General features: G+C 31.1%; 1 protein-coding gene across 1 annotated transcript in view; it reads right to left on the bottom strand.

Annotated features, from left to right (window-relative positions):
• Nucleotides 1-1,708: 1,708 nt before the first annotated feature.
• Nucleotides 1,709-14,103, bottom strand: part of LOC129231618 (X-ray repair cross-complementing protein 5-like) — a 73,555-nt gene continuing 61,160 nt past the window's right edge. Inside the window, exons 15-16 of the mRNA XM_054865984.1 lie at nucleotides 13,191-13,306; nucleotides 1,709-1,720 (exon numbers count right to left, since the gene is read on the bottom strand). Of these exons, the coding sequence (XP_054721959.1) occupies nucleotides 1,709-1,720; nucleotides 13,191-13,306 (128 nt within the window). The remainder of the gene's footprint in view (nucleotides 1,721-13,190; nucleotides 13,307-14,103) is intronic.

Genomic DNA, 14,103 nt, shown 5'->3' with positions numbered 1-14,103 from the left:
ATTTTTATAAAAGGATCATGTGTCCCCACATCAAGGGATACTTGATTCTTTCAAGGGGGATACTTGATCCCACTAAGAAAATACGTAGACGTTTCATTAGATCAGCAATTTACCTATAAATTTTAGTTTTTGCATAATGTTTCTAAAAAAAAAACAACGTTTCTAATTTTCTTTCTAAGATAATAATAATAATATGAACAAGAAAAAAAAAATAACATTGTTTTAAATTCAACTAGGATATTTGTAGAAAAATGTGAACAACTTTAATGAACTCAGATGCTTTTGATCAGTTACTTATTCTCCAATACAATTATGAACAATATATTTCATAAATAAAACTGATAATGCTTTTAAAAGTAGCGTAAAGATACTAAAATTACAACAAGTAATAAAAAAATTGCGATGAAAACTACGAAAATCAACTTATTTGCTTATAATAATAAAATTAAGAGTTTTTCAATTGAATTAATTTTCAAAAAAAAGAAGAAAAAAGTAACTATCTGTATACTTATGAAAAAGAAAAGAAAGCTTAGCATATGTTTTCAAACCCTGAAAAATCAAATGCAAACATTGTAGTTAATGTAGTTCTTAAAGTTCTGCTAAACCTAACTGAATGTGGCACTTAACACATTCATTTTCATGTACTTCACTTTTGTCAATTTTTCAAGAAAAATGGGTTGATTCAGTACATTACATTTTCGTTTTAAAAAACTTATTTCAAATTCTGGAAATCCAATTTTGCATTCTATTTAAATTACACAATGGGCAACTTTTTTTCGTTGTAAATCTAACTGTAGGAAAATCATTTTATTTTTTTAATTCAAACAAGGGTAATCAATTTCAACTTGTTCATGCTCATTCGGCTGATGAGTGGCATAACTCATCAGTAGAGTTAGTTTATTTTCATATGTTTGAGGTGTTATGTGTAAATGAAAACCCTGAAATTGGTAACAAAGTGCGAACTGAGATTTCAATTATTCAGCAGATATACTGCAGCAGATATACTGTTTATACACTCTGTGATAAATATTATTGTGTTAACATGGTTTTGAATCTTTAAAATTAAATTCAACTAAGGAAACTACAGTTATATTGTTTTCATTGTGTTTATATTGTTATACCGATACTCCCTGGGATCATGTATCCCTGAAACCAAAGGTATCAAGATCCCTAATATGTCTTAATTATTAACGACTGTATGTACTTTAAAATTACACTTTGCTATTTTCTCTAAGTTGTATATAATAGATAATGTAAGCTTTAGAATGCTTTTCTTAACAAAAAAAAAGTTTCTTTTGACACATTCAGGCAAACATTTCTTGAGCCAAAAAAAAAAAAGACTGAAAAAGACAAAGTGTTGCCGTTTGTATGTACGAGAGAATTATTATATTGTGGTCAGGTTTCAAAGCTCTACTTAATGAGTTTGGTACGTTTTTGGCTGAGGGATCATGTATCCCCCGGGATCAAGTATCCCTAGTCTCCCCTACAGTACATACCTTCTCCAAACAGTGAATCAATAAGTACTTTAAGAGATGTAGGCAGTATAATAATAATAACAGTAACAATTAGAAAAGTAAAGAAGAGAAAAATTAACGTAAACCTTACAAGTAAGAGATAGAAGCACAGTTAATTCCTGTGAATTATGAAGGAAAATAAGTGCATAACACTAATAAACGCCATATAGCATAGCAGTTGCACAGTAAGAATTTTAAGAAACAACCTATAAGAAGAAGTATCAAAAATAATTGAAAATTTTTATTCTGATCTGTATCACATCATGCATTTCTCTCATATGCCCCAAATTCCCCAGTTGTTATGAAATATTTTTCACTTTTTACAAAAATTTAAATTAATCACAAAAATCGTACTTTTTGTTACTGTTTCGGAGAGGAGACTTCGTATCACACAAAATAAATAAATCTAAAATCATTCTTCTGACTGTTATTAAATTCACTTGCAAAATTTCCCGTAATTTATGACATACTTATTTATAATCCCAGAGAAAAAAAAAGATGAGTTGGAAATTCAAGATAGTTGTCAATTCATAACAGCAAGATATGAAAGAGCCCAATTTCATGTTTTCAATCTATAGAAAATAATATATGCATTGATATAAAGTTGAATTCCAAGAATTAAACAAGTAATTTGATTGTGTTTTTGGTCTCGTTTATTAACTGAAAATTGAGATTTTGAAAATCATAAGTTTGGGACACGTTGCAACAGATGATCAAGGATCAACGTGAGAAAAACGCGAATGTACTCAATACTCCACTACGCGCACGCTAATGTACTCAAGCTTCCGAGCTCTGAAAAACAAGGACAATAAAATGACACTTCACATATGGAATTGGTGTGAATGTCAATAGACATGTCTTGGGGCGACCGCCAAAATCAAAGGAAGTAGCAAATCTCCGTTTCCCTCCCCCTCTCGCCTCTCATTACCTTGCTCAAACCTTTTTCTTGTAAATTGGTCTTTGTATAGGGTGGAGAGGGAGGAAGTATTTAAAAGAGAGATAATGGCGTCGATTAATAAAGGTAGATGCACTGCAGCCAATTTTCTTTTCCCGTACTTGATATTTTTCAGTGACATTTTATTTTAATGATATAGCAAAAATGGTTTTTAACATTTTAAAGTGTTTTTACTTCTTTAAAAACAAAAATCAAACGTTATTCATAAAATCAAGCCTAGGTAAACAATAAAATTTGTAAGGGTTGGTTGAAGTAAGTGGGACCTCTTTTTAGAACAGTTCGTTTTTGAAACCTTATACAAATATTTTGAAGCAATAATAATAATAACTTCCTGACATATTTTTCATCTTAGATATTGGTAATAACCAAAAGTTCATTACTATTTTATTAAAAGGGCTTTAAATTTTCTTAACGATTACATTTTTTTTAAAATCACATAGGTTACTTACACCACATACTTACATACATGCACACTTACCCCATAATAAAGGGACAAGTGGGTCACCCCACTTTTATTTAAATTTAAATCAAGCACATCTGAAAATGTGATAAGGGGGTTTTTCTTTTATAAATTTAACCATTTATGAGATATTTACTACCATTTAAACCTGTATGATGGAGGATTATAAAACGAAAAACAAAACAATTATATCTATGAAATTTATTGAAAGCATATAGGTATATAATTAACTTTTATATGAAAAGTGTGTTAAATGAACATAAAAAAGTTGAATGAGATTAATTTTTGGAAATTGGCCAAAAAAAAAAAAAAAAAAAAAAAAAAAATCGCAAGTAAAAAAAGAAATTGGAGAGACTAAATGGCGACGACAATTTAAAGTTGGATAAGCGTGAACCATTATCACTTCATCCTCAGTAATAATTCCAACGTCATTTGCATCAGGCCAATAAAAAGTTTCACTATTTTTATCCGTTCTTGTAAATTCAGCACTATTTTTTTTTCTTTGAATAACATTAGAGCTATATAATACTTCATGATTTTCTTTGATGGAAGTTTCATTAAATAAATGTTCATTATCTGTAGCAGTTTTTGTAGCTAAACTATCACTTTCTACTAGGTCTTCATAGTTACCTATTATTTAATAAATAGTCTTAATTTAATCAGAATTGTTTTCGATATCAAAATTGTCACTATTAGGGAGAACGCACTCACCTACAGTGAGGGGACCAACTTACCTTTTATAAAAAAAAATTACCGGGTAAGTGGGGCCCCTCCTCTTAAATACTTAATAAAAATATTTGATGCAAAAATTTTGAAAATTGAAATTTGGAGCTTCCTCCTTTTTGCATCAAGCCCTTTAATTGCAATTTCAAGCCATCTCAGCTGACGTTCGGGCTCTGGTGATCTCACAAGAAATTTGTTTGAAGTTAACATCTTACGCTACTCACTGTTTAAATTTTGCAGGCGTTGTACTCAAACCTTTAAAAGAGTCATTTGCATCCCTTTGCTTCTCACTGCCTCATATACTTGTGATAAATATGTATCATAAAATAAGGTGTCGTCAAATTTTGCCTAGTTGCAATAAAAAGTAAACATCAAAAGTATCTATCATTTCAAATGTAATAGTAACGTAAACATACTGTTCAGCTTGGAGTAATATACAAGTTGTTAAAGAGTTTACAATTTTAAAAGTCTTTTACTCTTCTTGATATTTACGCCTTCCTGTAGTGCGATATAAAATTACTTGATTTTTTAAAAATTTAGCTGCAGATTTGGTACACCATGTGCCTATGCCTTCATCTGATAAGGTAGGGAAAGGGCGGGGAGGGGGGGGGGGTGCTTATGATGGCAGTGTAAAACTTTCTTGCTACCAGTCCCTGATGTCTCTCTAGACTGGCAGAGAGGTAGGGTACATATATATTGTGTGAAAAAGGTTTAAAAAATTTTTAAAAAAAGCTTTTTTTTAGAAACATCGAGTTTATTTTATTTTATTTATTTATTTTTTTTTTTTTGTCCAGTTCAAATTTATTGAAATAGTTCTTTTTCACCCTAAAATTCTAATGAGAACTTTAGGCCGTGTAAAGAATTTCAAAGCGAGAAAGTGTCATTTTTTTTTCTTTTATCTTTTCTCGCCCTCGCATTGTAATGAAAACTTCCCGTGTACCAACTAATTCATTCAGAATGTATGGGTGGGATTGTTCGGGGGTTAACCCCTGAAAACGCTTGGTTTTGAACCATATTATTAATCTCATCATAGAGTTATATTTGGTGGAGGGACTGCTTTACCACCCCCTCTCCTTTACTCAGTAAGTTAAATTCTGGCTGCGCTAGTGGCAATATTCAATCATTTAACAGCTACTTTCGAATCAAACCTTTTTAACAAATCATTAAACGGCATACTTCAAAAACTATAAAAAGTTGTTCTTAAATATCTTTTTCTATCATATAACGTCCATCAGGTTTTATGTGACGAAATAATACATAATAAACTAAGCAGAAAGGATTATTGAAGTTAAAAGAGGCAAATTATACACTATGCATTTTCGTCGTAACGACTTTTTTTTTTTTTTTTGAGAAATACCAGACTCATCATAACTTTTATGAAACAACTTCCTCGTGAATCCTTTATATTGTCAGATATCCCCCCCCCCCCTTCCTTCAATGGGAAAAATTTAACCTGTAAAACCGTCCCATTGGCCCGTCTTGTGAATTTAAAATGTTTGTTATTGCAACAACTGATCTTATTGTACTCTATCAGATTTAGGGATTGCAATACCGGACAGAAAATTCAATACCGGTATTCGGTATTTTAAAACGTAATACCGTTATTTGAAATTTCTCAAACAATTCTTGAAAGCATATTGTTCCATTTGCCACACTTCATAATTGTGTGCAAAAGTTATATTATTTACGAAAACGTATTGTGGAAAACATAAAATGAAGGAACAAATGTCATAATAAAAAATCGATAATAGTGAAAATCATAATGCATTTATTGAACTGTCTAAGCATGGAACTCATTTTAGTGCTCAACTTTCATATAGTTAAAAGTACTCTTTCTGATTCACGCAGGTCGGTGGTACTATTAACAATGTGCAATTCATCTCCTCTAATTGTCCTTCATCTTCAAATAATTTGGTATCTTGCTTATCCGTTTGTGTGTGTGTGTGTGTGTTTTGTATTGTGTGCATTATTATTATTGTTAATTACATTTATCTTTATGGCTAGTTGTAATTTCTTTGCGAGAGACAATACGTTTCCAATATTAACATCATTTTCTCTTGAGAAGGAGAGGTTTGTGTTTGCTTTTGAAATTTACGATACGTAACTAAATTAGATCTTGTTATTTTCTCTTATTCGTTTTCGCTTTCTTTTCAAAATTCTTTACAATTATAATTGTGCAAATATATGAAAGTATGTTTCAGTTGGTTAGGTTTTACCTGTATGCAAATTTTCAAGCACTATTCTATAATTTCTAAATATTATCTATCAAGTATAAAGTCAAATAGCGAGACAGGACAACAATACTGATGATGGTGACAACAAATTACCTATTTGTTATGCTAACAAGAAAAAGGTTTTGTCAAAATTTAGTACAGTTGAAACAATTTTTTTGTAAAAAAATCATAAAGTATTACTGCAATTGATAGTTGAAATAAATTTTTCACAGAACATATGCATTCAAAATTACACTCGAAATTTAACTTTCACAGAAGGGAAAGTGATTGATCAGGGAAATAGAAAAAATACAAACATGGTGCACAAAAGCGCACGAAAATACGATTCTGCTCAACATATAGTAATGACAGTATCATTTTGTAATTTTTCCGCTATTTGTGTTAAATGATATTCTATTAGTTCATGCTTTTGAAACCAAATGTTTACATCAATTGATTGGTTTTGGTTGTTGTATCACGGACAAAGAAATATACGTTTAAAATATAAAGTAGATATATTTAATAAGTTGGAAATTCTTTAATTGAAGCTATTGATTATTTTCAACTAATACCGAAAATACCAGTATTTTACCTCCGCAAATACTTGTATTGTAAAATTGTAAAGTTGCTCTTTATACCGGTATTCGGTATACCGGTAATGCAATCACTAATCAGATTCATTACAAGTATAGCGCAGCCTGAACTACCTCCTGAAGGGGTTTTTTTTTTTTTTTTTTGATAAAAACTGTCTGAGAGAGAGAATATATGTATAAAATACTGAATTAAGTTTTACAATATTGTTAAGGTAGGCGAACAACCTAAATATTTTTTTCTTTAATATTCATTGTAACTTTTCTAAACCTTAACGCAACTTAAAAAAGGCGGTTATGAGAAAATCAAGAAAGAAAAAGTAAATTTCAGTTATAAGCAGTGCATTTGAGTTTAGTAAATTTCTTCCAGTTTTCTTAATAATTCAACGTTTACCAATTTAAAAAACAATTGCGGATTTAGAAAGAACTCTCTAAAACACTGGGGGCTCTCTAAATTTTTCAAAATCTCAAAATCGATAATTTTTGAAAATAAGGGTGGTCGCCCACCTTGTAACCAAGGCATCTAACGGAGAGATGACCCCCCCCCCCCCCACACATCCTTCTCGCTGCACCTACAAAGAGGAGATTTGAAGTTTTATATAACAATAGCTTTTTAAGCATTTTAAATAATTCAAAATTACAACTCGAGCGGGGAAAAAAGGAAAGGAGATGGAAATAGAAATTATAAGGAGGATAGATTGGAAAATATTAAGAAAAAAAAAACTGCGAATGATTAAAGGAATTATTTTTACATTGGTTTCGTATTCCGTTAGCGGAAAAAATGTTTTATTTTCGATTATATAAAGTGAAGATTTATGAATTAAACAAACTGTTTGAATAAATTTTCATCTATCTTTCTTTATGTTCAGTATCAGTTTTATTTGAAAGGTTTGTCTGCATTCCGATAAAGAAGGATAGGGGAAAGAACATAGCGATTAGCCATATGGAAGTGCTTGCCACCTGTTTTGACAGGCTTGCGGCGACCGCCAAAAAGCCCCATATTCCCCCCTCCCCCCTTTCTTCTAAACAAATCACAATAAACCGGTCTCAACCCAGAGGGGGTGTTGAGAGAAACATGTACCCTCAAGATTTGTTATCGAAATTGAAAATTGGTGGAATGTTTTTTAAATTATACTTCAGACCGGATAAAATGGCCTAAAATTCATTGTCCTGCAGTGGCGTACTAAGAAATTAATTTTGTGAAGTGCATATATTGTTCTTGTAACAAAATATGGCATTTTTAGAACTACCACTCGCTGAATATAATTTTTTACTACCGTATTATAATTTTTTTCTGTTTAAAACTGACTAAGGATTTTTAAAAATTAAATTATAAAAAAAACAAATATGAATTATTTAGAAATAATAAAACTACCACAAGAACAAAATTTGCACTATAGCCAAAATTTGGGAAATCAATCATTCAATAATTGATAATACAGTCACATGAAAAGATCAAAGCAGTGAATGTGTCGAAAATAAAAATTATGTACACATTTGGTTTTATAAATTTGCATCTATTCGCATTTTTTGTTTTACAAAATTATTAAGATTTCTTCAGCCACGTAGAGACACATCTCCATGTAGTTTTATCCTAATATAAATAATAGCGGATGATCGAGTAACTCGCGTGTTTTAACAGCGAAACTCGCGCCACGGCATGATAATTTGATAATACGTTTTGGTGATGCAGAGAAAGACTAAATGGTTAACAATGAACTCTATCTACTGGAGTTTTGATTTAATCCACTGGAGTTGGGTTTAAAACTTTAACTGTCAAAATATCACCAAACAGGCAATTGCTGAGCTAAAATGTAGGAGCAAATTTCCACCCATCATACCTTGACGGGCGATTTTCTAGTAATATTATAACAAACATTCCGTTCACGCTTCTCAAAAGTACTAAACATTATAATTTTTTTAAAAATAAAATTACGTTGTTGGAAACGATTTTTCAGCAGTGCATTAGGTTAGATCTTAAAAACCGCGATTTTTTTTTTCTGTTTTTTGCAGGCCAGTTTGAATAATGCATTAAATTATTTAGAGGTAAATTAACGGAATCAAAGCTTGGAAGATAACCGAAAACAACGATTTCTCGAAACTTAACAAAATGTGTTTACAATTACCGTATAAATTCCAAAATTTTTAAACATTATTGTACACATCGACTTAACTTTTTATTTGAAATAAAAAATGTATCATTAATGCAAAAACTAAGACTTTTGTCTCTACTAGCAATATACTTTGACTTTCAATAGCTTGTAATAGGAATTGATGTTGGTTTACACCACTGGGGGTTAACCCATTGTCTCCCATAAGAGCAATTTTCACATTTTGTTTATATGGCCATTTACTGTTTCTAGGACTTTAATTATGTCCTTTATCTGAAAGTTATCCTCCTTACTCTGTTAAATCTTCCAGATTACTTCCAAGATATTCAACAGAAGAAAATTCCAACAATGGAAATAATATCATTGACTCATTTGTAACAAAGTCTTCTAAGATTTTGTTTTTAATTAAATTCAACTCAACACTGATTTTTTGGTGTAATTTCTACTTTAGCAGAAACTTAATTTTACATATCATTCACCACCAACATCAGTCTTTTTGTTGATATACTGACAACTATCCGATGAAGTTAAACACACAAGTCCTAATAAATATTGCAAGTGATTTGAAAATTTATTTGAATTTGATTCAGAAATGTTGAATTATTGATGAAAATTCAAGTAGCGATTTCAGAAACAGATAATTGTAAGAAACTCTGGAAGCTTGCAGTGCAGACATCTGAGCTTTCAAATATATACAAACTATGAAAAGGTGCATTGGACATTGTCCTTCTCCTTTTGAATTTAATATAAATTGAGTTTTGGATGTTCGGAGCTTGAGGAAATATACGACTTAAGACCATATATGGTAGAATTGCTCCCTGTGACAATAGCTTATAAATGTAATTATACTAAGCTGGACCAACAAAAAAAGATGTTTATAAGTTCCAGAAATTCATTACAATCTCCTTATCTTTGGTTTATTTTGTTTTAGGTATTTGTTTGCATAGTCGACGAAAACGACCCTTTAAAACGGTGACTCCTTACTTGGACCGAGGTTACCCCCCACCCCCCTTGCTTGAGTGCTAGATCCGCCACTGAAAAAAATCGAATGTTCGGCGTGGCCAAATATTTCAATATTCTGCAGTGGAATAGTAAACAAGTTTAAATGATCCATAATTAGAGAGCAAACACATTTTTTATGCATTGAATAAAACTTAAAACATTGTACCAGAGTATAAAATTTGTTCAAATTGTTACTTTCTAATTTTATCAGATTCGAAGTAATTTTAATGTAAAAGAAAATACTCGGTTGTTGATCTAAATAGTTTTGCTTTTCAATTTTTCTTAAATCTTATGAGAGCACGTTAGCCGTCATATTACAAACTCATTTAAATATGACACAGTAACCAGAAAAAAAAATCATTATCTTAAGTAATATTAAATATATAAAGTCCATTTATTGTTACCTAACATTAACTGCTAATTTTTCATGTAAAATACGTAGTTAAAAAATGGAAAATCACCTGATATTAAATTTAGCAGTAATTTAATTTCTGAAGTTTTACATCAAATGATAGAGTAAATATTGTTTAAAAACAACCTAATTAAACTTAATCGTTGTAATCAAAGTTTGATAATCCTTTGCAATAAAGAGAAAAAATGTAAAATGCGTGGCAGTTTTAAATTCCATTCAACAATCAGATTAACATTTTAGAAACTCACATGAATAAGTCGTAATTTGTAATGATATGCTAAGCAACTCGGGTTTCTTTTTTTATGGAAGAAACACCAGATTCTTTATTTATTACACAAAATGTTATCGTACTTATCAGTTATCGAATCATATATAGGAAAGAAATTAACTATACATTTTTGCAGAGTTTCAGATAAACATATACCACATTAGCCTTTCGCTATATTTGTTTTTTCTTTTGGAATGATTTATTTCAAATTAAGAATTATACTTAATATAGATAAGTTTATGTTGTTAAATGCAAATGTATTTACTTTTCCGAAAAAAAAATCTATTTTAAATTAGTGTAAAATTAAAATCTTGCAGTAAAAAATTTTAAGCAAGTATTCTGCTGAATATTCGGTTTGAATTTTAACCGAATATTTGGGATCCGGAATTCGGGAAAATATGGCATTCGGTGCATCTCTAAAAATAACCATCATATATTGCTGCCAGGAATAATAAGCGAGTTAAAATTTTAATTTGCAAAATTTTAATCCTTTATTATCTAATATTTTATGTATTTTTTCCCAAAATTTGTTCTTGAATTCCCACTTTATTTGCTCTAATAAAACGACTGTTCCCAGCTATGTCGTTTTGGAAATACGTTCCATATAACCAAAAATACGCCTTGATTTGGAAGCCGCAGGACACCCAATGTTTAGTACTCAATGCTAAGAATACTAAAGTTACACCATGTGTCGATTCTTCCACTAAACTTAAACTTCTACTAACACACTAAGAAAAATTCAATAAAATTTTACTTATATTTTTTTATTGCTTTAAAAATTAAACTTTTACATACCAATAAGAACGATACTTGTATTCATTTTTTTTTTTTCTTTTTCTTTTTTTTTTTTTTTTTCGTCAACTTTTATGGGACAAGAATTAAAATGGCTAAACATTTATTTGTTAGAGTTCATTTGCTGAGTTTTACAAGAAATTTGGAGAGAATAACGGATGGATTAAGTTAAGTCCTCGTTCTGCGGTAAAAACGCACATTTGTGTATGAGGTCCTCGTTTACATTGAAAAAAAAAAAAAAGTTTGAAATTTTTTGAAAAATTGAAGTTCTTACGCACTAATCAAATAATTTTAAGCATAAAAATCAAAACGATGTTCTTCTGACATAACGTCTTCAGTAGGTCCTCGTAATTAAAAAAACATGAGCGTTTAATTAAATAAATAAAAAGCCATCACTTTTATATATTAAACGTTCTTTATAAGTGCTGCATATTAAAAGTCAATAAAGAACTGCACTCTGAGGCAGTGGCTTATCTCAAAAATATTCGTAGTGCGCTTAAAATACAGCAATAAAGCGCGCAGACAGATTCATTATTTTGCGAATCGCTGTACGGTTCCGTTTTATTTTTAAAAATTTTTTTCGAATTTCCGAAAGTGATTCGGATAATCGGAGTTCGGATGATTGGAATTCTACTACTTGTTAGAGTTTATTAGCTGAATAACACAAGAAAACCCGAGAGAATAATGAAAGGAGAGCAAAGTCCTCGTTCTCAGGTACAAACGCACATTTGTGTATGAGGTCCTCGTTCTTAGGAACAAACGCACATTTGTGTATGAGGTCCTCGTTCTCAGGTACAAACGCACATTTGTGTATGAGGTCCTCGTTCTCAGGTACAAACGCACATTTGTGTATGAGGTCCTCGTTCTCAGGTACAAACGCACATTTGTGTATGAGGTCCTCGTTCTCAGGTACAAACGCACATTTGTGTATGAGGTCCTCGTTCTCAGGTACAAATGCACATTTGTGTATGAGGTCCTCGTTCTCAGGTACAAACGCACATTTGTGTATGAGGTCCTCGTTTACATTGAAAAAAAAAACATGCTTGGAATTTCTAAAAAAATTAAAAAATTGAGGTTCTTACGCACTAATCAAATGATTTTAAGCATAAAAATCAAAACGATGTTCTTCTGACACAACGCCTTCAGTAGGTCCTCCAAATTAAAAAAACATGAGCGTTCAATTAAATAAAAAGCCATCACTTTTATATATTAAACGTTCTTAATAAGTGCTGTACTTCAGAAGTCAATAAAGAACTGCACTCTGAGGCAGTGGCTTATCATCTCAAAAATATTCGTGGTGCGCTTAAAATACAGCAATAAAGTGCGCAGACAGATTCATTATTTTGCGAATCGCTATACGTTTCCGTCTTGTTTTTTAATTTTTTCCAAAATTTCCGAAAGTGATTCGGATAATCGGAGTTCGGATAACTGGAATTCTACTATTTGTTAGATTTTATTAGTTGAGTAACACAAGAAATCCCAAGAGAATAATAAAAGGAGAGCAAAGTCCTCGCTCTTCAGGTACAAACGCACATTTGTGTATGAGGTCCTCGTTTACATTTAAAAAAAAAACATGCTTGAAATTTTTTTTTAAATTAAAAAATTTAGGTTCTTACGCACTAATTAAATGATTTTAAGTACAAAAATGTAAAAATTGTTCTTCTAACACAACGCCTTCAGTCGGTATGACGTGCGAAAACGTAGGGTCCTCGCTTTGCACCATCCTCACACATTTGTGTATGAGGTCCTCGGTTACATTGAAAAAAAACATGTTTGAAATTTTTTGAAAAATTAAAAAATCTAGGTTGTTACGCACTAATCAAATGATTTTAAGCACAAAAATCTAATAAGTGTTCTTCTGACACAACGCCTTCAGTAGGTCCTCGGTGTGTCGGTGAAAAAGTAGGGTCCTCGCTTTGCACCATTTGCACACAGTGGTGTGTGTGTGTGTGTAATTATTTTTCAAATAATAATATCAAAGATATTGCAATCTGAGTAAATGAATACAGAACACTAGTTCAACCTTGACTTAAAGTAAGTTTGAGAAAAAAGAAATCTTTTGACAGAAAAAAGTTTTAAAAATGATGTTTGCTTGAGCGTTAATCATTTTAAACTAAAGAAAATACAGATAATACTTTAGTAGCTCTTACTTTGAGACATGATGCCCTTAGCTCTTTACAAATTCCAAGAATTTTTGAATGATATAATTTAGCACATCTTTCGTCTTTCAAATAAGTCCACACAACTTGAACTATTTGATGAATAGCTAAAAATTAAAAGAACTTTATAAATGAATCTAGAACAAGAAACTTGGGACAAAATTTCAACAGGGTTATGCAATTAATACTGCATAACAATATACAGCATGTCCCTGTTTAACCACCAACACCTCTATTTTCAGAACCGTTAGTCCTAGATGAATATTTTTAATTACAGAAATGGTCAAAATACTGTGCAGAGTTAAGATATTTAAAAGTTGAAGATAAAAAGCCAATCAGTGAAGAAATATGAAATCTAACAGATTATATTACTAATCTTCTAACTTACATTTAGGGAAATAATCTCCATTTAAAAAATAATTCTAAAACAAAAAAATATTTCACAGTTACAAGCAAACTCAAGGAGATACAAATACAAATGTGACGACCAGCAACAGGCTCTGGGCCCAACAAGGCTGGTCCTCAAGGGAGGATTCAGGGGAGGGTCAAGGGGTCAGCTGACCCCCCTGTGATGAGAATGACTTATGACTAGTTCTTTGGGGTGGCTCAGAGAGCAATAGCACTGCGACCAATGATCTATCGTACTAACTCTTCCCCCTCATTATGCTAAGAATGACCCAAAAGAGAGGTCACCGGCCATATATCTCTTAGGATAACAAGAATAATCGTTAAATCTGAAAGAGACCAGTTGCAGAGGTGAACTTCAGCAGAAGCTTAACCTGTGATGAGAAACTTTTCATTAGTTTATGCACCATTAGCAATAGGTAGGAGATGGCATAGGGTAAAAATGTTTCAGTAAAATAAATTTTAAATCTTTTTCTTTCTTTAGTTATAATAGGGAAGT

The sequence above is a fragment of the Uloborus diversus genome, chromosome 10 (genome assembly GCF_026930045.1).
Source record: "Uloborus diversus isolate 005 chromosome 10, Udiv.v.3.1, whole genome shotgun sequence".
In the NCBI taxonomy this organism is placed as follows: Eukaryota; Metazoa; Arthropoda; class Arachnida; order Araneae; family Uloboridae; genus Uloborus; species Uloborus diversus.
Note: the sequence above shows the minus strand (reverse complement) of the source record. Positions and strands in the feature narration are given on the sequence as shown.